This window comes from Spea bombifrons, chromosome 12 (assembly GCF_027358695.1).
Source record: "Spea bombifrons isolate aSpeBom1 chromosome 12, aSpeBom1.2.pri, whole genome shotgun sequence".
Classification (NCBI taxonomy): Eukaryota; Metazoa; Chordata; class Amphibia; order Anura; family Pelobatidae; genus Spea; species Spea bombifrons.
The window spans coordinates 4,553,604-4,578,455 of NC_071098.1; the positions used below are offsets into that span (position 1 = coordinate 4,553,604).

General features: G+C 43.8%; 1 protein-coding gene across 4 annotated transcripts in view; it reads right to left on the reverse strand.

The window, feature by feature from the left end:
- Positions 1–24,852, reverse strand: part of KAZN (kazrin, periplakin interacting protein) — a 125,586-nt gene that overhangs the window by 18,528 nt on the left and 82,206 nt on the right. For 3 of the 4 annotated variants that reach the window (XM_053451487.1, XM_053451486.1, XM_053451488.1), the window contains 2 exons: positions 11,984–12,055; positions 1,651–1,842 (listed from right to left, as the gene is read on the reverse strand). In XM_053451487.1, the coding sequence (XP_053307462.1) occupies positions 1,651–1,842; positions 11,984–12,055 (264 nt within the window). Of the gene's footprint in view, positions 1–1,650; positions 1,843–4,933; positions 5,047–11,983; positions 12,056–24,852 lie in introns of those variants that run through there. The other variant, XM_053451489.1, reaches the window with a different exon arrangement.

Here is a 24,852-nt window from a genome sequence, read left to right on the forward strand (position 1 = left end):
ACGCTCTTAAAGCTTCATTATTTAAAAAGCACGCAGCGGGTTTTCTGGATAATTTAAAATGAAAAACCCTCGGCCGGCGTGAATTTGCTTCCCAGGAGCTAATGAGATCATTTATAAAAGATGAACAGCGAAGTTCTACAAACCCCATCACGCGGCCGCACAAATGTCTTAATATAACGCAAGACGCGTGATTATCCCGCCGGCTAGAGGAGAAATACGCAGACGCGCGAGCTTGGAATCCTATTTATTCTTCATAAATCGGTTAAAGATTTTATTTTTTATTTTTTTTAAAGGTCACAAGGATTCCTCAAACCATCTCCTCCCCGTCCGATGCAATAAAAGCCACACTTCTTAAACCTGCGCTTCAATATTCGTTATTCCCACGAGAAAATATTTCTAGAATATATATTATTTCAGCGAAGAAAGGTGACAGTCCTTTAAATCACCGATAATGACTGGTGGGGGGGGGGCGGCTAAAGAGATACTTAAATGTTTCAGATATATAAATTGAAAGGGAAGAACTGAAAATTTTGTTAAAGAAATAACCAAAATGAGTTGTGAGTATGTCTATCCCATGCATGTTTAATACCCTCACTGTATTAGCCTCTACCACATCTGCTGGGACACTGCTCCACTTATCTACCACCCTCTCAGTCAAGTAAAACTTCCTCACATTATACCCAAGCCTCTGATTCTCTAGTTTTAGATCATGACCTCTTGTTCTAACCCTTCTATACGTACAACGACCAACATTATTATATATTTTTTTTATATTAAAAGAGTTCATGGCTACAGTAACCAGGAGCCCGCGTGGTTTGACTTTGTACGCGTATTTTTCTTGTATATAAAACAGGGATGGAAATTTCCGCTGGTGCGGCCACCTGTGACGGGCAACAAAATTCAGCAGAGGAATGTAATTTCTCATCAGCTTGACGCCAGCAAACCCCCACACACATACATTATATAGATATCACAAACATAATGATTTAACCTGGTGCTGAATGGGTTAAGAGCGTTGCCTCTACATTCTATGAATAGTTGGTATAAATGATCTAAATATAATAATTCAGGGATTGAAAAGGAAAAATAGATCCCAAGCCGAAGGATGCTGCGGTATAAACACACCTGGGCTATAAGCATGCCAAAGCGCATTAGTAAATTAGAAGAAACGCGCATACCACGAAAACGCTGCACAAAAGAGTGATTGTTGCGGGCGCCTGTTATTGGGAACCGGTAGGGTATTGTGGGGGTTACAATGCAGCTCACCTGTTCTACAGTCGCGCTCACAATAGACGTGGAAACTCAATGCCGGCTCGTAAACGCACACCGTGGACGGGTTCCCTGTCATACTTTACATTTCAGGGAAGTAAGACCCAGCATTTCTACGGGCGCAAGTGTGGGGGGGGGGCTGTTAGAACGGGGCTGGAAGTCTTTGCTCCTATAGTATAATTTGTTTTTAAGTTTATTAACTTACTGGGACGGAATAACATGAAATGTCAGCTAGAGAAATAATCTGCCGAGAGCATGCGACGGTGGGGCTTAAGATACAGCCCCCCGGTTATATCGGGAGCAGCGTGACAGCGCAGACGTGGGCTTCTCAAACCTGACACGTTGGGAATGAAAAAAGGTGGACGGCTAAGGTGGTCTTACCCTGAAGCGCCTCCCTCGCCCGCGCAAGCTCCTGCTCCTTCTGTACCAGCTGCACCTTCAGCTCGGTGGCGGAGAGGACCTCTGCCGACCTGCTGTCTCGCGACTCTTCCAGATCCTTGGCTAGCATTTCCTTCATTTGTCGTAACAAGTGAACCTCATCTTGAAGCTGCGACACCTCTTCTCTTAACAGCACTAGAAAGAAAAACAAAGAGAATGAAGCCTTTCATTAAAGAGAAAAAAACACCCACTGCTTGATCCATACCAAGGCTTCGTCAATACATTGTTACATTGTTTCCTGGTTCTTTTGCTAATCTTGGTGATCAACTAAGAGCTAGCTGAGGATCATGGTATTGGCGGCTCAACAACCCTTTATCACTCCCATCACTCCTGGGTTCCAATGGTCCTTTTTCAATCCCATCACTCCTGTGTTCCAATGGCCCTTTATCACTCCCATCACTCCTGTGTTCCAACGGCCCTTTATCACTCCCATCACTCCTGTGTTCCAATGGCCCTTTATCACTCCCATCACTCCTGTGTTCCAATGGCACGTTGTGTTCGCTGGTCCAAGTTTAAGTTTAAAAGGCTAATTGATGGTTAGAAACCCTTTTTGCAATTATGTTAGACAGAAATTTACTTATTTTCCATGAAAACAGCTCAGTGACCCCAAACCTTTGAACCGTAGTGTAAGTATGTATGTATGTATGTATGTATGTATGTATGTATGTATGTATGTAAAGTATGTATGTATGTATGTATGGTATGTATGTATTAATATTTAGCGCTTTAATGTATTGTATTTGGTTTCAAAAAGTAAAAATTTTGCCAAGGTTCTGGAGCAAGCATTTCCGCGCGATCTCATTTATTTCCGAAGCCCTGCGATTCCAGGCATTCTCCTCCCGCGGTTGTATCGCTATCTGCCGGTGCGCCGGTCTACAGAGCAGAGGAATCTTTCTGTGTCCACCTGTCAGACATCATCAGTCTCCACCGCGTGAAACGCTGCGTTATCGGGTCGGCAGACGTTATATTTCTGGGTGACTCAGCTCCGGAGTTACTCCCAAAGCTACCCGGCCCGATCGCTCAATAACAAATAATAAAAAAAAGACGCAAAAGACGAAAACCTGCGAGAACCAAGGAAGTTCCATGAACTATAATTAAAATCTGCCTACCAGCAGACGTGGTTGATGCAGAGAGGGGATAGACGAGACCAGCTGCCACACATGCCAAAAACTCACCTCATGCGGAGTAGCCAGGGGTCCTGATCCGCCGGCGGGCAGCTACACGGCGTCTGACACATTGTGTGCGAATTGCGTTACATTGTAACACAAAAGAAATCACCAATCAGAAGCGCCGATGCGACTTTCTCCAAAACCGCGAGAATTCACCATTGTGTCGACTAACCAGAGAGCCATTTGCACCCCAATCGCCCTTCAGAGAATAGCGACTGATATCGAGCGGCGGAGGGTAACGCAATCAACTGCACTAACAGGACTACCGGCCCCCGTGGGCTGAGCTCTCGTCACGGCTCACACGGGAGATTGTAAAGAGGAGAAGAGTTACAATACTTAACAGACACACAAGATTCTCAGACTCCAGAGGTTTTATGTACACAACAAGCCCAACTGTTTGTCTATCCCCCTGGATGCCCTGAAACTGGGGAGGAAAAACACTCGAAGGGAGGTGTGTGTGGGGGGGTCACACGCCTATCCACCTGGATGTGAAATCACGTAACGTGGATATTTTGAGGTAAGATTACATGATAACCGACACGTCGCCTGTCCTTAACCACGGGACGTTTAGACGGCATCAGAGATCAGGCACGTGGCTCGCTCTGTCCGTGGCGGAGGGACAGGGGCTGCTGGATAGCGCTGGTTGCCCCTTGGCTACAGACCAGGATTAGGAAATGAAAACAGAGGCAATACAATGTCACCGACCATCTGACCGCGAGCCTCCCTCCTCTTCCATGCTCTGCCCAAGCACCACACGCACCAGCGCTAGCGTGTTACACACCAAAGGACTCTTGGCTGTCGGGGAGCAGCGTAGAAAGACTTGGCGTAATGCACGGAGCTGGACAAATCCCCGCGGGACGTTCGTTTCCGATATGTGACAAGGGACGCAAGACAACGAATCTTACTGGGGAGGCTGGGAGGAAAAGTTTAAATAAACCAAAGGTTTGGAATTACGGATTTATTTTAAGGGTTAAACTGAACGGGGGGGATATATAACTCCCCCCAGGTACCCCTTTGCTGAGCACAGAAGTGGCAGCGTTAAGTATTTCTCGATGCGGTCTAGAGCTACATGACGAGCAGCAAGTATTTTAAAACAAAAGGCGCGTCTACGGCTGGCAGGGCATCTTGGGAGTTGTAGTTCCAACAGCTTGTCAGCTACCTGCTGGCTATCAACAGCTTTAGTAAATAGGGGGGAGGGGTTTAGACCCAGGGTGGCTCAAAAGAAACGTTACCTTTATTATCCATTTTTAACTTTGTAAAAATAATAATAATAAAAAAAAACAACCCTTCACTAAAACAGAAAGACGACAAAAACAGAGTCTGCTGGCACATCGGCCCCCGTCTGGTCATCCGTTTCTCCTGCTGTAAAGACTCAAATCTTAATCAGTCGTTGGTCTCGTCTTAAATTCAGGAGCTGCATGTCTATCCCATGCGTGTTTAATACCCTCACTGTATTACCCTCTACCGCTTCTGCCGGGAGACTGTTCCACTTATCTACCACCCTCTCGGTAAAGTAAAACCTCCTTACATTAAATCTAAGCCATCACCTATTAAGATGCTCCCAAAGCTCTCAGATGCCTTTCCACACCCTTAGAACTCCAACTTGTACCGCGCTGCAGAATATGTTGGCTCTAAACATATACACAACAGAAAATAGAAAGTCATGGACTCATTCATCCACGCTGCGGTTGCTAAGCGCCGTCTGTTGTGTCGAGGAGTTAAGCTGTTATGTCAGAGGATACGATGGGGCGTTAAGACGCACGCTTGTTGTTTTAATCGTCACAAGGAGAGCGCAACAAGCATAAAAAGAGACGTTTTTCTGCTTCTCTGCGAAGCGGGGGTTACGGGCGGCATTCTTACACGTTATTCCTGATTACGACAGGAAAACGCACTTCAGACTGAGGGGTATCAGTGGGACCCCCCCCGGGGGGGTAATTATTTGAAATAAACACTGTTATTCTCTGATAAATAATAAAAAGGTAATTATTCTTTCATTGTAGCAAATGACTGCGTTCTCCTGCGGGCCGTGATCGGCCCCTCGATAGCGTGTAACATACCGGGTTTATTTGCCTCCCCGTCTGACTTCATGCTGTGCATTAATCCTCCCAAAAGGGTAATAGAAAGCTCGGCCACAATCCACCCCCAGGCCCCTCCCAGGAAGTTGTGTTGGTTTTACCTGCTGCCAGGAATTTGACCCTCCAGCAGGTTGCCGGAGACCTGGCGTGATGTCACCGGGACCTAAAGGAGGGGGCGGAGCCTGCACAGCTGCCGAGTCACCTAAACCTGGTCGGCGAGCCTCGGGTTCTCTCCAAACCAGAGCGGGGGGGAGGGGGTGTGGGGGCTTCAGAAAAGGCGTACTGCCTCCATAATACACGATTGGCATGTCGTCATCCACTGCACTGCATTCCCCCGCAGGATATTCTAACCCTGTCACTGACATTTTACTGGGAGGGTGGTAGATAAGTGGAACAGCCTCCCAGCAGAAGTGGTAGAGGGTAATACAGTGAGGGTATTAAACATGTATGGGATAGGCATACGGCTCCTGAATCTAAGACGACTGATTGAGGTTTGAGTCTTTACATTGAATGATTCAATAATTAAATCAGAAACCACTCTCACACATATCACTAGATCACGGCTGAGCATGCTGGGAGTTGCAGTCCCTCGGTCCAGGCTCAGGTGATCTAGCGTGGTAACTCGACACCGCAGTTCCGGTTTCCAGCAGCCATTCAAACATTCGGCAAGCCTTACCCTGCCTTCCTACACGCTTTGTTTAAATACATTTTAAAAAAAGGGTATAAAAACCGGCTTTTTAGATTCTTACATACAATACAAGAACGAGAAGACTACCCGGGCGCACTCTGCAGGCCTTCACTCCAACTCCCATCACACACAGCTCCCTAATCACGGTTTAGAGCACAACCTGGATACCACTATAAAATATCAAAACTCACAGTACAGAGTGCGGGGGCCAAAAGACGGCCGGCCGGGTACCCGAAGGGATTTACGGAGCGGCTCCTTGGCTTCGCCCGGTGATTGCACAATAATTGCAATGACAGGGAATAGATAAAACCAGGTTAAAAAAAAAAAAAAAAAAAAAATTTGCAGCCAAGGCATAGATCAAAAAATAAAAAAAAAATTATAAATATACCATGAATAGCAAAACAAAAAAGCAAAATGTATTAAAAATACCATGATAAAATTTTATAATATATATATATATATATAAATAAAATCTATACTGTGTATATATGTGTGTGTATATATATATTATATATACACACATATATATATATTATATATACACACATATATATATATTATATATACACACATATATATATATTATATATACACACATATATATATATATATATATATATATATATATATTATAAATTATAATAAATATTATATATTTTATATATAGAGAGCAAACTTTCTAAAGTCCGATGATTTTTAGATTATATTTTGTGAAAATGACTAGTCGAGTTCCTGCAGCCACATCCGTTCGTTTCGTTTCAAACACTCGCCAAAATATTATTGTTGAAATATTCTACTTTATAGTAACCATTACCGAAGCACTTAAGGTTTAATTAGGAATAACCGTTTATTATTCATCAGGAGCGCAGACGCCTCTCGCATTTCCATAACAAAGGAAGCCGAGTAAATATTTTCCCCCGTTTGTAGAATAAACAGCGTATCAGGGTTTCCCACAAAGCTAGAGATGGGACCATAAAACGCACAGATGGCAGTTTGGGAAGTCCCCGGCCCCCAGACAAAAAAAAAAAATCTAAAAAATTAACAAAAACAAAGAAAACAAAAAAAACCCAAACAAACACAAAACAAACAAAACAAAAACCGCAGAGGGGAGACAGACAGTAGCGAGCGCACAGAACGGGTATTGAGTTTATCAAACTATTTTGGGGGCGAAGTCCGTCCCTCCATAGACTTTCATTGGTCAGAGCGTCCAGCTAGATTAAGACCGAGCCATTCTATCGCAGGCCCGTATGATAAGGAGTCGGGGTGTTTGCTTAGTAGATCGGGGCTCAGAACGAGAACTCAATGAGACAGAAATGGCTATATTTGACACATTCTGCTTGGCTACACTATATGCAGGTGACATCCGGAGCGACAGGGGCTCTGCAGAACACAAACCACGTGCCGCCTTTATCCAGCAATGAAAGGTTTCAACCATAAAAGTGCGTGGGGTTTTTTTTGTTGCTTTTCAAGTACATTCCTCATTTTCACAGATGATAAACCGCAGCGATATTTTAATGAATGTCATTTTATGTGACGGGCGGACATCGGGCCGCCCGTTGCTTTGGTCTGCCTGGCAGGGCTTTTGTGAGAGCGCCAGAGACTCTTTTCGGGGCTGGATTTTCATGCGAGTCGCTGGCAGCGGAAGAGAGGAGGGCAGCGACGCCGCAGGCTGGACGGTTTTTTTTTTCCTTTAGTGTTTGTTTGGCCAGAATTCCAATAAGAGGCTTTTTGATCCGCCAGCTAATCGCGCTCCCGCACCGGGCGTCCCGTATCTCCGCTCCGGCAGATGCCGCCCGGCACAGAAGGGCTGGAATCGTTTCACTCGCCGCGTCTGGACACACAGATGCCAACGCGAAATGCCACTTAGTACCGGCACACCAAAGGATCAGGGAGAGAGGCGAGAGGCCACTTGGCCTGCAGTGTGTTGTACCGGCTCGTTATCCATTACAAAAAGGCTCAAAAAAGATGAATATATTAATGGTGTTTTTTTTTTTTTATTCTAATAAATATATATATAATGATTTGTGGAGGGGGCGTTGGCAGAAGATGGCTAGTACAGCATCCAGGTGTGCGCTAGTCTAGTGCCTTGCGTACTTTATCTTTGCTGCAAAAGCAGGGATTCAGAGATTGTAAATTCAGCCCTGCAAGTCTGACATCCAGTCTTTAATAAAGCAAAGGTCGGGGAGCAAGAGAGCCACATGTACATACAGTACCCCCCCACCCCCCCCCACCACCTTCTACCCCCAGAAAATTGTGATGCTGAGGAGGAAGCGTCACCCAAACTGGCATGGCATGTTCATGATTTTGTGCCTGCGCTCCCTGGCACCAGACATTGAAATAGTGAAGGCAATCCCGCCGAACTCTACCTCTGTCCCCGAAAAGCAGGGCAGAGGTAGTGCTCGGTAGGACAGTGGGATCGGAGAATCGGGACTGCCCCACACAGAGCAGGACAGATGGGTGGGATGAGACATGCCTTATCCAATAGCACACAATGTTATTTCCATCCAACAAAGACGGCATTCATTCCTCTATAACCATTGGAGTCACACTGGAGCGAAAAACACATCTCCAGGACACGCATCAAACAACTCGGCCGAGGACTGCGGCCGGATTCATAAAAAGGAGCGAGCGATTTCATAAGAAATCTTTAGAATCCCCAAAACGATTGTAACTTAATATAGGGATTTTTGACACTCAGACCGCGGGCAAAAGTCTGGCGTTCCTCAGATTTCTAAAATCACTTCTATGCCCGTAATCCGCAAAATTATTAGAATATTACTACATTTTATTTATGGCCAGCAGGTTCCGGAACCAAGTTACAGAGAAGACAGAACACAAGTTTAACAACGACATTAAGAGCGCACAATATTAACAACACAACGGTACGACCGGCACACAAGGAGGCTGCGGAAAACAGAACAAAAGCTTGGAGAGGCCAATCCTGGAGCCAGCAGAGCCGTCACACAAACACGATGACCGCTCAAAGAGCGAAAAACAGATCTATACATCGATCTACAGCTTACTGTGGCAGAACTTACCCCCTACAGCCCGATAGTACCAGCGAGGAGCTCACACATTCACAGACAAGCTTCGGGCCATGGGTTCCAAGTCAGGACAGTCTCAATGAATCTAGCACAAGAGTGGTAGATGAGCCTCCCAGCAGAAGTGGTAGAGGGTAATACAGCGAGGGGATTTAAACATGCATGGGATAGACATACGGCTCCTGAATCTAAGACGAGACCAACGACTGATTAAGGTTTGAGTCTTTACAGCAGGATAAACGGGCGACTAGACGGGGGCCGAATGGGCCAGCACGGTGTATTTGTACAGAGCATATTCTATTCTTCTAGACAATAAAAACCTAATCATACACTTCATTCATTCATTCATTCGTTCGTTCAACAGCAAGACCACCCGAAGACGGCAACTGTTTCCTTCTAAACTCCGCAGAATGTTTATACGCCGAGAAGCGACTGTATTAAGATTCTTTATTCCGACGGCGTATCAGACGGCCCATCAGGAATCCCAGCGATCAGTAATAAAAGCCCCGCGCATGTTGCCAGTAGCTCAAGCAAATAAAAAATCCGGCTCCTGCCAAGAAGCGAGATTGGATATGAAGTCGGGTGACGCAGGGGATGCGGCTGGGAGGTACGAAGCCATTTCGCTTCCACGGCTTTAAACGGCGGCTCTGAGAGAACACCCGGCCGGGGGCGACGCCGCGCCACCAGAGTCACCGCATTAATAACGCAAACTCTTCACGCAAGCGAGCCTTTCATCTTTCAAAAAAAAACCCTAATCAGCAGTCTGTCTGAACGAGAGCGACTTCTAATAACGACGCTCACGGTCCCTTTCCAGAGCGGTCTCTTTCCGTTTGGATAGAGAGATTACAGATTGAAAAAGAGAATTTAGACGGACAGCCGTATCGCAGAACGACCCGATAAACTGCCGAGCGAAACATAGTATTTCAAAGAAAAGATAAAAATTTTAATTATACTAAAAAAATATATTAAAGTTTTTTGGGACAGTTGGTGCATTTGACGTTCACACATATAATTTAATAATAAAATAGATAAATATGCACGGGTTTTAAGTAGCCTTTAGTGTTATTTTAACAGCTTTGCCTCTGGGAAATCGGTACTAGATCTGTCGTCCAGCATAAGCGCAATTTAAAGTCTAGAACTACATTTCAAATTTAAAGCCATAAATAATAAATTATAGCGCAGTACTATGTAAAGTCATTTTAAATAAATTGAGGCACCCGCTCTGCCAGGCGATAAAATAATATAAAAAAATATACATTTTTTAATATTTTTTTTCTAATATTTTTAAGGTTTGAGTTGTAGAAATGAGTTCAGTAACAGGTGAGCCAGCAAAATGAAGACGTAAGATTTTGGCCATCTGCAAAAAGAAACTAGCCGTGTGCTATTGTATGGAGCACAGAGAGCGCTGCCGCGCATGCACTTCAATAGAAGTCAGCAGGTGGCGGGAGGAGCTGGCTCGGCTCACAATAGGTCTCTTCTGTCTGACTTACTGGGTTGTGTTTGCTCTGGGTCTGTGCCGCTCAAAGCCCTAACGGACACATCAGCCCCGGAGGAGGAGGGACTGTTTGGAGCGGGTTTCAACATGTTACGGGTTCAATGAAATGAATGGGGAGAAGTCTGATGGAAAACCCGAAACGGAGTAAAACCCAATCAGAGAGAAGAGATCATCCTTTAAAAAAAACAAAGACTCTACCAGGGTCAATAAGACTGAGCCATTCTGAATGGGTTGTTGTATTAAAGCGCGGGGGGGGGGGGGGTGTTTGCTCAGCTTCCTTGCATAGAAGCCACAGCTCAGGATCCAAAATAAAAGCAAGACATAAAAAAAGGTTTTAAAAGACAAATCTTTTTCAGTTTAAATGCAGATTCATGATATTTCAGTGATCCACGGAACGAGAAGGTTGTAGGCCGAGACATCTTACACGGCAAGACAGGCCGATCGGGAAATGTGTTTTCTTTGGCAACAATGTAACAATAAAAATACACAAATGGTAACAAAAATAAACATCAGTGTCATTAATTAATTATTTGGCATTTTGGAGCGTCTATTAACGGTGCCTCGGATTCTAAATGACACATTTTTTATTTTATCAGCTGAATTGCCACAGAAAGGACCCGCTTTATACTTTCTTTGGATTGTAGGCTCGGTTCTGTCATTGAAATGAGATTTGCTGTCAACGCAGCCAAAAGTAAGCCTCAGATCACCTGCTCCACGGGGACGGCCGCCTCTCCGGGGGGAATAAATTAGGATTTGGCTCGTCAAAGAGGTGCAGGCAGCAATGTGCGCTTAATTTAATAGAATATTGCGACTTCCTTCTGTTTAAAAGCAAAAATTCAAATGTAGAAAGCCAACATTTCGACCCCATGATGTCGGATACCATTTCAAGGCAGAATAGTTAAATACATATATTTTTTTGCATTTATTAGAAGTGAAAAGAACTATTTTGTTCCCATGGACTTGCCATGGCCAACCACTGACCCCAACCAAAAGCCCTTGTTTTGAACACAATGGGGGTCAATGCACCCCCCCCATAATGACCCATAGGGCACAAAGGACCAAACAGAATGGTTATAGATGCCCCCACTGCCCCGCTTAAGCCAAGAAAGGAAGGAAAGTTATAAAACAATTAGAATGATTTAAATAAAAGTAGCCATACAGGAGTTTTTTTCCTCCATTGCTCCAATGGGCCGAAGCTCGCTGGGATCGCAACTAAAGATTAAATCCGGGTGTTTTTGTGAGAGCGCCGCCACTCCCTGCCATAAAGGAGTAATTATCTTCCAGTTCTCAAGTTGCAGAGAAAAACTACAACACATTGTACAAATCATTTCGGCATTCAGACACGTTGTTTATGTAATCGCTAAGAAACACGAATCATGTGATCTAAATCGCTCTTAGGAAGGAAGAAAAATAATATATAAAATCTAGTTTATATTAATCTAGCATAAAGCAACAGTAATAAAATATAATAATTCATCGATTGTCCCTTGTGCTTGGAACATGCATATAAAATAAACTAACACACCATAGAACTAACTAATACATGTGCCGTCTGGATAAAATTATATATATAAAAAAAAAAAAAAAATGTAACATTTCAACAGTAACCATTCCAGAATTTTATGTTATGTTATATATATATATATATATATATATATATATATATATATATATATATATATATATATATATATATACACACACACACATATATAGTTATTTTTTTATCCCATTAAAATGGATCCATTAGCAATAAAACAGAATCTATATATCGTAACTTATAGAGAAATAACTCCAGATTTACTTACAGCCGTTAGTGTACTTTTCCTGCGTTTGTAGAGTCCCAGATCTGCTCAGCTTCATTTTGCCGTACTCCAGACCTAAGAATAAGCAATGTTTAGGAATTTTTGATCGCTACCTTATTTGCAGGTTATAATTAGAAAATACATTTCATAACATGCCACATCACGGTATAGATCGAAAATATTAAATAGAAAGAATTATAAAAATACTCAAAGAAAAAAAACTCAGCACCCAGCTGAATCCGTTAAAAACGATCTAGCAGTATTTGGCTAGTCTTCCCATAGTTCTTAAAATGGTTTAATTGGAAACAGCATTAAGATGAGCCCGGCATACAGGTTTGGACACTAAGATACAGGTAATCACCTAATTTTGCTTAATTCCCACTGGCGCTCCGGCAGCTACCGGTCCCGTAGCTTCACCCGACGGGTCTCCTGCCAGCTGCGATTTTTGTTTGGTTTTTGAACCAATATATTTCAAGTCATACAGGAGGGGTAACCTTCCGGAATTAGGAAAGTGTCCCCGGAGAGAAATTAAAATCTCTATTTTAACCTCTACCACTTCTGTTTGGAGGCTGTTCCACTTATCTACTTCCCTCTAAGTAAAGTACACCACCCTTATGTTACTGCTAAGCCTCTTACCCTCTAGTTTTAGAAATCCAGTATATTCCTCTCTCCAGCATGTTAGAGAAACAAACTATAGCAGATCCACAATTTTATTCCTTCTGCTTAATGTTTAACCTCATAAAACAAACTTTTAAGATCCTTTTTTTACAGTTTCCATGGTAACAACAATCAGTGCTCGCTTCTGTATCACATTCAGACACTCCATGAATGAGGTAACATTAACGTGATTAAAACAAATGATTTCCATGAAGGGCGTGCGTGGGTTCCCATGCTGCCTTTCGTTACAAAAGGTGATAAATTCAGAGTAGGTGGAACAACACCTTTAAAAGGACAGGACTTCCTTACACATCAACAGCGTAAATGTGATTGACATGTAAGATTACGCGAGTGCGGCAACCAAACCGTTTGCCCCCCATTACTCAAGACGATGATAAATGGAAGCTTAGTGTAGCCACAACGTAACACTTTATAAAAACGAGCGACTTGGGCAACTCTTGGTCTCTGGCCCGGGCAACTCAGCAACTGCAACACTGTTGCCTGTTCCGGAACACAGTAATTGGACTCTATGGAAATCAACACGTTCTTCGGCAAACAGTCTCTGTCATTCCTGCCTGGTAACCGAACGCCTGTTGTGCCTCTGAATTGAAATGAAGACAATAGTCCCCGATTTCTGCTAGGCCAGAGCCCAAGAGAGTCACACGTGATGACGACCCACAGAATATCTGAGGATTCTGGCCAAAAAAGGCTCCTTGGAAAAACTACAGACACGGAATGCCAACGAGACCCTCGGAGCGAAGCCCGTTCCAGACCCGGTGGGTTTAATGGCCGCCATCCAGCATCTTCTGGCTGAAAGTCTCGTGTCTGGATACCACAAAGAGAAGGTTGTTCATCCTTTGAGACCAAAATACTTCCAACACTCAGACTCTCTAAAGCTTAAGTTTTGGGGAAAAAATTTAAAATTAAAATAAATATAAAGCAAACATTCCCTAAATGATAGCATATTTCAAAACAAACCCCCCCCCCACACACACATTTTTCCAAACAATTGCGTATTTTACGAAATTATTTTTTTCTTTGTGTACCAACAAGCCCTTCTGGTTTTCCACCCACCAGGAAAAACAAGGAGGCGATTAAGACTTCAGGATTTTTTTTTCTGCCAAAAGAAATTTTTGTTACATTTAAAGGGAAAAAACAAATAAACACATTTTTAACTGAAAAGCCCTACAGTTTTTGTAGGACATATAATTATTTTTGCGGTCGGGTAAGGTTGATGGGCGGCGTTGCTAATCCATCTCACCGGAGCCCGAGACGAACAGAATGGCTAAAATCTAATCTAATGATGAGTTACTAAACTATACGGCGAGCGATTTACTAACGATCCTCTGCTCGGCCCAGACGCGGGTAAAGCTGGTCTGACCGATAATCAGAGGAGGGAGCTGGGAGCGTAGAGATGGAATAGTTGGATACATCAAATGACTGTTGAACTACAACTCCCACAATGCTCTGCTAGATGCAAATATATGATAGGACTTGGGGGCTTTGGTGTTAAGTTTCTGGAAGATTCAGATTCATTACAGGGCTAAAAAAAAATAAAAAAATAAAAAAAATAAAAATAAAAAAATAAAAAAATCACATGGATTCTGCAACACAGAATTTATTAATTTATTCTTACTACTATAAAAAAACAAACAAAAAAACCCCATAAATTTTGTTTTAGGATTAGCAGACCTTGCAATGGAGAATGTTCTTACAGGTATATCCCGCCTGATAATCCCCAAAAAGGGCCACATTTTATAAAAATACTTTTTCTGTCTACTGCCCGGTCTGTAACGATCGCCCCGAAAGAAGGAAGCTCGCTGAGGATAGTGAGAGTTGAAAGCCATGTAGAGAACATTTTTTTTGTATAGATAAAAAGGTATTTGTGTGCTAATGAAGTCCGCTCCTCCATAGGCTTTCATCAGTCAGCATGTTTGACTGGGTGATTAAGACTGAGCCATTCTATTATTTCCCGCAGGCAGTATGATAAGGAGTCGGGGGGGGGGGTTTAGTAGATCGGGGCTCAGATAACAGAGCGAGAATCATACAAATGGATGATTTGCAGCTGCCTGAAAATATTACGCAAAAAAATAGAACAGAGAACCAAAGAAAACCTCCCGATATTTAGTTTTAAAATACATCGAGTAATAAAATCTGCGAATGTTCCCTTCCAAGAACGTCGATGACCGCACCTCGCATTGTCAGCCGTTCTGAGCTCTCACTCCCCGTAATCTTCAGGTCAAATGACAATTGTAACTCGTCAGCGCCGGGCACACAGTCAGCAGCTTCCCATTATATCGGGAGTCATATGAACCGAATGTAGGTCATCCAAGTCTGATAACTTCAGCGCATGTCCGCCACGTGATTTTATAAGATTCCTGGCGCACGCACATCACGGCACCGAATATAAAGTCACTGGCAGCAGTTATCTTTAAAAAGGGATCCATAAGATGTGTATTTATTTATTTATTTTATACTTTAATTGGTAGCTTTGCCAAGTGGGTTTTAACGGATCCCTAAATGGTCCTGCGGGTGCAGAATCACACGGATTCTTCTTTTTTACTTCAAAATAGTGGCGGCGTCTCAGCGGCTCATCGATAATATCCGAGGCTAACCCATGGTGACGGACGGCAACAATAGCGGAGCACAGATTACCCGAGCTGGGCATCCATACAACCCCTCCAGTGCCATACAATACGGAAGAGCGGATGGAAGGGATTTACTTATTGTTTTATATAGCGCCATCAAATTCCGTAGCGCTGTACAATGGTAGACAGGACATAACGAGTAGTATATAACATAACAAATTGACTTACAGAGACAACAGGTGAGGAGGGTCCGGCCCAAAGGAGCTTACAGTCTAGAGGGGATGGGTAATATCCGCAGGACCCAGGAAATAAAGAAAGAGGGACATACACTACGGTTCAAAAGTTTGGGGTCACTGAGCTGTTTTCATGGAAACAGAGGACATTTCTGGCTGTAACATAATCACAAAAAGGGTTTCTAACCATCAATCAGCCTTTTAAACTTAAACTTGGATCAGCGAACACAACGTGCCATTGGAACACAGGAGTGATGGGAGTGATAAAGGGCCATTGGAACACGGGAGTGATGGGAGTGATAAAGGACCATTGGAACACCGGAGTGATGGGAGTGATAAAGGGCCATTGGGACACAGGAGTGATGGGAGTGATAAAGGGCCATTGGAACACAGGAGTGATGGGAGTGATAAAGGGCCACTGGAACACAGGAGTGATGGGAGTGATAAAGGGTCTCTGTATGCCTATGAAGAGATTCCATTAAAAATCAGCCGTTCCCAGCTTCAATAGTCATTTCCAACATTAACCCCGTCTGTGCTGGATTTCAGATCCATTTCGTGTTATTTTAATGGATAACATTGGCTTTTCTTTCATAAACAAGGACATTTCACGTCTGTTTGCTGGGAATAACACAGGTTGTAGATTACAGATAACATTCTATGTCAAAATATTCTGAATCAGGGGATTTTCCCTTAAGGAAAGGACAGGTAAACATCATCAGCGGCTCAAACAACGGTGTCTTAAAAATCTAATTTAATAAGTGGAAGGCAGAAATGATTACAGGAGCCGTTCTTCAAGGAAACCAAGTAGACGCGGCTGCCCCATAATCACACGCAGTAACACCTTCAGAAGATTAAAAGGGGCTTCACAGGACGCTTCCAAGATTCTTTGCCCGTAAACAAATAGAAACCTTTTTCTACAGTTTATGAGGCCGCGTGCTATTCAGCAAAATGACAGTTACTTAAAAAAAAATGAAAATAAAAATCTATTCTATTCCCGAATATAAACATTTCAAGATGAATTTCAAGTGCAATCCAAGGGAAGCCGGTTGCCCATTGAGTTTTGGGACACTTGACAGCTATGACGTTGGGTTATTCCAGATTGCAGAACATCCGTCCACGTCATCCAACTTTTTTTTTTTGTGAAGAACGAGATACCTGCGGATTCCATTGTTTAACAAGAAAACCTATATAGTACATATATAATATATCTGATATAGTACATATATAGTATTTCTGATATAGTACATATATAATATATATCTGATGTAGTACATCTGATCTCCACAGACGGCGCGGCGTGCAGAGCGCTCGCGATCAGATCGGAGGAATTTGTGATGTTTGTTTTAGAAGAGTATTAAAGACGACTCCGCGGGGCTGTTTGTTTGAGATAAGAAGTCTTCGCTAATATTTTTGGACGGCTGCTTAATGCCGCGTCCCGGCCTTTTATTGTTTTCATTTCACAATCGGACTTCCTTCAAAAAACACAGCGACTGTCTGGTACTCGATTAGGAGGTTAAAAGGAGTTCGCGCTATTAACAAAATATTAAACCGGAGCCGCCATATTTTTTCTTCTAAATCCTACACTTTAGGGTTCTATACATTAATACCGTGTAATAGTGTCACATATACGTAGTAGAATTCCATCGGACGAGCTTCTATTCCACAATCCGGGAGATTCATTTTCCCCGTTTCGAGGCCGGCCCGGACTGGCCATCTGGGCTGCCGGCCGACAGCACCCCGTATTCATTACCGGAGGCAGATCAGGTGCGGTAGCGTGTGGCCACCGGCTGGATATGCCTGGCCGCATGTTACGTGTGGGCATTTTAACATGTGGCCCGCCGCACACGTGTCACAAGGAGGCCGCCAGCCTTAAAGAGCCAGGGCCACCTCGTCATCGCTAGTCCAGCCCTGGAGTTATGAACCTAAAATCACTCCGCTAGAGTCGCATCCTTCGTCCGTCACCCAAGCTTAAACCTAAACAAAATATATTATATTATATTCTATATATTCTCCCCATTTATTACAGGGTTGACTGATTCAAATATACAAAAAAATGGGAAAGTTATAGAAATTAAATGATAGATTAATGCAGGTAACGAGGCAATCATCAAAAAGCTGTGATTTACAAAGAAAAGGTCATTTCGTCATGACGATTTCATCCATTACACAAGCCGTTTCCGTATGGATCACCTGATTATAACCCGCGGCTCGCTGACCGGGAAGAGGTGAATGCGATTACAATGTATTTGGATTTAAGATCCACAAAGGACACAAAGTTGTTTTTTTTTGGGTGCCTCGTCAAAAACAAACGCTAAACATAGCTCTAGATTGTAAGCTCTTGGGGCCCGGGCCCTCTTAATGTATCGGGTCGTCTTAGTCCATCAATTCTAGTTTTTAAAAACTAGATTTTTTAAGGTGTGTTGGGGGGCATAGGGAAATTCGTGAAGAAAATGTCAGAACGGGCAGGACATTAAAAACAATAAAAAAAATCCAACAGGCTGTCGTTTGGCACAGAGGGATAATCCAGCGAGGCGATGCAGCAAAAAACCAAACGGGAAATTCATTAAAAATATATCTGGAAAACAAATTATAAAACAGCGCGCTTTCTAATTAGTCAGATAGTTAATAGTTTGCAGCGAGATTAGAAAAACTGATTTAAAAGAGGGTTCGATAAATTCAATCACACGCTGGCACGGCACGAGGAGTTATCACGATGAGAAATTCCACGCAGTGCGATCCGGAGCGGCGGGCCCCGGAGTCTTTATAACCTGTACACCGTACCTGGGAACTACCGGGGGGTCCTGCAGTAGGTGGTCCTGCTGCCAGCAGTGGGCGGTCCCACCGGCATGGCGGGAGATTTAATCGAGAAACGGCATGGAGGGGGGGCGTGGAAGGACTGCACTCCACAGCCCCCATTTTTGCAGTCAGAATCCTCCCTTCATTACAAAAGGTGCACCGTGCCTTTAATACATCTAGCATCGTATGACATCATACCCGACATTGCATGGGTTGGGAGTGAGTGTGGCTACCCCAGAGAGCACTGCATGGGTTGGGAGTGGGTGTGGCTACCCCAGAGAGCATAAGATGGGTTGGGAGTGGCTACCCCAGAGAGCATAAGATGGGTTGGGAGTGGGTGTGGCTACCACAGAGAGCATAGCATGGGTTGGGGGTGGGTGTGGCTACTCAGAGAGCTGGGTTAAACCAGGAGTATCTGGTCGAAAAAAACTGTAAAAATGATAAATTAACTCCTTCCAGCCAGAGGTTTAAAGGCCACCCCACCCACAGCTATTGGGGAGGAATTTCTGACATCCTTATAACCTCCAGCAATTTGTGCCCCTCGGAAATGAAAAGACTGCAGAGGCCGAGGGCTCTCACGACCGGTTCAACGAGGACGAGACCTCTAACGGAATCCGATAACGGGTTTCATACATTAAAAATGCGATTATGTGGTTTTAATTATTTTTGCTGTTTTTTTCCTGGCTCGATAGGGAAGGCGTTCTCGCCGAATCGCCCGGACAGAGATTTGGAAAGATTTGCACCTCCAACAAATTACTGTCCAGGTTTTATTTTGTTTGATGGGAAATAAAACGCGTCAAAAATAAAAATATAATTTTATGCCTCTTTCAGAGAAATGGTTACAATTGAGATCAAAAGACATTAAATTCCAACGTCCCTTCTAATCTTTTTTTTATTGGCTGGAGCTCTGTTTGCAGTAAAATCAGTGCTTATTACAAATAACAGAGCGCCCGTAACACATTCCCTTTCCAGAACACAAAAAAATAAGAACAAAAACGTAACCTCTAAAATGATTTTTTTATAAAAATGTATACTACACGATAAATCTACGAGAAAACAGCGGATGCAGCTAAAAATTAAAATGCTAGTCAATTAGAGAGACTGACCTAATCAAAAGCAATGCACCCATTGTACAGCGCCGCGGAATATGATGGCGCTATGTAAAATAAATAGATATAGAGATTATATATATATATATATATATATATATACATACACACTGAGAATATACATTGTGTTGTAATAATTAAACAATATTTTATGGCTAAAACAGTGGTTTTGATTTCAATAAGACGTGAAGTTTTGGGGTCTTATAATAGAGTAAATACGGTAATTGCCTTTGCAGAATAAAGGATACATATCTGTATCTAATGAACGAAACAGAATCTGATGTCAGATGAGATCCACTCTACCTTAATCAGTCGTTGGTCTCGTCTTAGATCCAGGAGCCGTATGTCTATCCCATGCATGTTTAATACCCTCGCTGTATTACCCTCTACCACTTCTGCTGGGAGGCTGTTCCACTTATCTACCACCCTCTCAGTAAAGTAAAAATCCCTCTTGCATAGATGGGAACGGCTAGTGGTTGCCCAAGTGACTATGTCTACGTGCTGTGCAGAGGTTATAGATCTTCCTGTTTTCGGGGAGGTCCGGGAAGGGCTCGCTGCCGCTGCACGCGGTCTGAGAAGCTGCAGCACCTTTTGCTGCGACAGCATTTCTGAATCTTTGCCCCGGAAATTCTCGGAGGTCGAGACGAATCTTTTTATAAAATGTTTTTTTGGCAGTTTGGGAAAGTTATTTTATCATTGGCTGATCTTCATGATTTATAGAATCCGGACTGCGCAAAAATGTTAACTTCTTGGGAAAAAAAATTTGTCAAAATCCTCTAATCTGATAAAAAAAATTATTTGATACCCGTATATTTTTATATAATATATTATCTAGCATGGATAAGATTTGTTTAAATTTAAATATCAGAGGTTATCCCTAAAAATTGATACTTGTGCAAAGCTTGAAAAGTGGTCTTATCACTACGGCAACCAATGGAATACATACTTGGGAACTAAAGGAATAAATTAACCCTTTAATAGCCCACCCCTGAAGATTCTATGTAGTGGCTCCCCCAAATGGCGAGATAATTTAAATTGAGTCACCTGCATTCAAGCAGGGATACCAGCCGTAACATATCACATCAGCTGCAGACTGGGTGACCCCGAGAATCTGCCCCTTCACCCTGAGATTGGGCAAAAACCCTGAGACTTGGGGGTCAAAACGCCTTTTACAGCTAACAGGGACGGCTGCATCATTCGGGGTCACCTAGGCAGATGCCTAGGGCAGGTGTGTGTGTGTGTGGGGGGGGTTCGATGCGTACTTTGATACCCCATAAAGCCCATCATTGAGTGAAAGCAGAGCACAGATCGCAGGGTTCGTGTTTAGTGAAAAGTCCTCCGGTTTTTGAACACACTTGATGGCGACATCTGCAGAGCGCTCTGCGTACGGCCGCCGCCTGCGCATGCCAAAGGATAAAACCGCGCGCTCCAAGGGCAATCTATTTCCCGGAGCGCGCGGCCACCTGCCATCCCCCGGTGATAAAAACCCTTTACACGCTTCGCTCATCTGAATACCAACGAGAAAAACAATCTGCCCGCGCCTAGCGGAACCATCAAGCGGCGCAGCCGAGGCCGGCAGCCGGTAAGAGGAGCCCGGCGTGCAGAGACCGCCGATCCCCGCGCTTTCCTCGGCTGGGAGTCTCGCTCGCACCGGTGAATTCCCTCACTGTCTCGGCCTGTCACCTCCGCTACGAGTAGATTCAGCGAAGTCCCCTCCGATCTCCGGCTCTCCCCTCCCTCCAGCCTCGGAAGCCGACCTCCGCTTCTAGAACATCTCGGCAAGCGACACCAGTAGAGCGACGGAATTATACCAAAGGAGATTCACCAAAACGCGGCGAAGCCGAGTCAGCAAGTCCTTGGTCTCGTCTTAGATTCACGAGCCGTTTGCCTATCCCGTGCACGGTTCAATTCACCTCATTCTATTAGCCTTTACCACTTCCGCAGGGTGGCTGTTCTACTTATCTACAATCACTAACCCTTGTTCCAAAAGAAAAATCTAACCTTCAGTGACCTAACAAACACTGACTCAAAACTGAAAATAAATTCCTAAACACGGATTTAAATAAAATTAATTTAAGCTGAAAATAAATAAATTAAAAAAAACCTAATAAAAAGATACAAAACCACACTGACCGGATTACAAAAATGCTAAATATTTTTATTTGTTTTTAAACAAACAGAACGCCACGCGGTGTCATTAACCGTTCGCAGTCCATTTATTTTTTTTTTTTTTTTATTTTTTTTTTTTATCAGTTCTCCAAAAGCATCTGCCGGGGCTGGAATGAAAGCAGGTGTGTCCATGCGCAGCGATTTGCTCCGGGACACGGGGAGGAGGAATGCGAACCTTCAGCAGCGAACACAGCGAGGGATTTGCTGCGGCCAAACCTGCTTCCAAAGCAAAGCCTTAAGGCTCTTACAGGGTCCGCGGGGAGCCGGGGCCACTCTGATTCTTGACCTTTTTAATTGCAGGCACAAGGGCCACGCGGGGTCAGTGTATTAACCATTTCAGTGCCTACGTGTGGGCAATCAACCGAAGGCACGCAAAAGCAAAGTTATAAAAAAAAAAAAAAAAAAGGGAGGGGGGGAATATACCGGTCTGTTAATAAGACTGTACATTGTTATTTATATTGCGAGACATATATGTTTACGCACACGCTTGTATCTCACACACATACCTATATATGAAATGTGAACACACGGGGCCCTCAGGAGCCCACCAGGATGAAAGATGCCAGCTCACGGCCAGGGTCCTCAACTCCTGTTATATCCGCACGTGTAAATGTATATTGTTTATGTTCATTCACCCTGTATTCAGATTGTACAGCGCTACATAAAACAATAAATATGTAAATTTAGATTGTACAGCGCTGCGGAATATGTCAGCGCTTCATAAAAGGAGAACAATAATATTAAATCCTATGGATCCATTCAGCAAGAGGATTTCATCGATTTGGAGTTTAGAGGTCATCACATCTTTTATCAAACCTCACGTCTCATTGAAGAGTCAGAGGCTGGAATGGATGAAAGGAAGTGTTACTTTACCGAGAGGGTGGTAGATAAGTGGAGCAGCCTCCCAGCAGAGGTGGTAGAGGGTAATACAGTGAGGGTTTTAAACATGCAGGGGATAGACATGGCTCCTGAATCTAAGACGAGACCAACGACTGATTAAGGTTTGAGTCTTTACAGCGGGAGAAACGGGCGACTAGACGGGGGCCGGATGGGGGCCGACCTGCTGGCAAATTCTGTTTCTATTTATTTCTCACATAGCATTCTCTATTTATAGCACGGGACCAGCTATTAAAAGCCACCAGATCACCAAAAAAAGTAAAAAATATATAGTTAGGAACCACCCTGCGTTACACATATTGCGTTACACGCTGGTGTCCAGCGAAGGGTTAAAGCCATTCCTGGAATGCTTTGCAATCAAAGAACAGAACAAGGAGATATTTTGTTGCCAACATAAACATTCTAAACATTCGCTCAGATGATTTATTTTTTAAGCAAACATCGTTAATGATTGTAAGACCACAACAACAACAACAACATTCTGAAAGGATGGATTTCACCTCGATGTCTTTCGGGGGATAATAACAATAAATAAAGAAATCCTCAACTTAGAAATAGATTTTTTTCCCACCTTAAAGCCCACCTGCTGCGTGGCATAAAACCCCGACAATAAGTAAAAAAGGAAGGCGCCCCCAGTGCTATGGGACAACGTGGTGCATTATGGGTATCCTTAAGTTGCTCATCAGGATCCCAACAATTATTTTACGTAGCGCCGCCATATGCCGCAGCGCTGTACAACGTGTAGGCAGGAGTACATTGCACATAAATTAGACTTCCAGGAAAAAAATTAAAAATAAAACGGTATGGAGGGCCCTGCTCAAAGGAGCTTACAGTCTAGAACAGGGGTGTCCAACCAGCGGCCCTCCAGCTGCTGCAGGACTACATCTCCCATACTCTTCTGTCAGGTCCTTAGCTGAAAGAGCATTATGGGAGATGTAGTCCTGCAGCAGCTGGAGGGCCGCAGGTTGGACACCCCTGCTCTAGAAGATTATAGCTGATCTTCTCTCCATGCGGTATCATAACCGACGGGAGCCTCTTCTCCTTCTGTACCTGTAGGTCTTATGGCGCATTAATCAAAAAAATGCAACAAAAGGTGCCGATTTGGCCCAAAAAAATAAATAAATAAGCCAATGATATTGTAACGCACTGCACATGCCTGGTAATAAACAGAGGAGGAATTTAGATTGAGCTGCAATGGGTCTTAAGAGCGGCCCCACATCGGCCGATACAGAGAAGCGAGCAACAGACTCAGGAACCTCGTTAAAGTTCAGCCGCCGCAATTTATCGGCGGAAGTTTAAAGCCCCGATTACCGGCCGATGACTACCAAGCAAGCGCAACGCATCACTTCTACGCCGACAGAAACGCCGGAGCAATCTCCATATACGTTCTACGCATTTGTGGCCAACGCGGCTATAATTCCACGAAACGGACTCAGAATCCTTAAAGTCCCGGCTCCGATGGATAATCGCCGGGTCTGCTCTTTTAGTTCACCTGGAATGGAATTTCAATAAAAAAAAAAGCCGAGACGGCACAAGATTTAAGAAACTCCTGAAGGCGGTCGTTAAGCCGAAGCCTGGCGGATCTGGGCTTTAACACCTTGCGGCTGGACGGGTCAAACCGGTTACAGTCCGTTAGCGGGATATACGGCGTCCATCTGTGACCTTTCTAAACAACCGACCTCCACACAACGCCTCCTGCGAGAACGTTCTCGGAAAGCCTCCATAAATCTCACCGAGAGACCGCACCGCAAGACGCATTGTGTCTGGGCTAAAACATATATATTATTGAATTATTTCATTGCTCTCCTTGGAACATACAGAGAGAGAGAGAGGGAGAGAGAAAATAATACATCCGTCATATATCACAGCGCAACCAAAGATGGCAGCCCACATACAAGGAGATCGAGGCTTGGTGGCTTTATTGCTTTGAAGACCTCCTTAAAAAAAAAATCCATATAAAATGTGGCATATATAGAACGTTTCTTCATTTACTGCCTTTTTATTCGCCACGGCAACGGAAGGAATGATGGCTACTGAGCCAAATTGGCTAAAAATGGATTCCAGGGTTTTTTGGCGGCTAAAGGTTTTCCAACGTATGGATACATACATTATTTATCTCTTGAACTTTAATGCGTTTTCACCCCAGCATCCCAATGCTGTTCCAAGCATCAGCAGGGCTGGTTAGGGGATTGACCCACATCGCTCCTCTCATCACTCAAAGAGCTTACAATCTAGAATTAGAGCGGCAGAAGACGAGAGGAACGATGTTACGCGCAGAAGGCTTGGAAGCAATAAGAGGCGAGCTTTCAAGGAGTGTCTGCAGGACGCCCGGATGGGTTGATTTTTGGGCGTTCCATCCAAAGCAGGTCAGTACCCCTGCATTAAAGAATGCCACTTACGCGATACCTTAGCACCCGATGAGA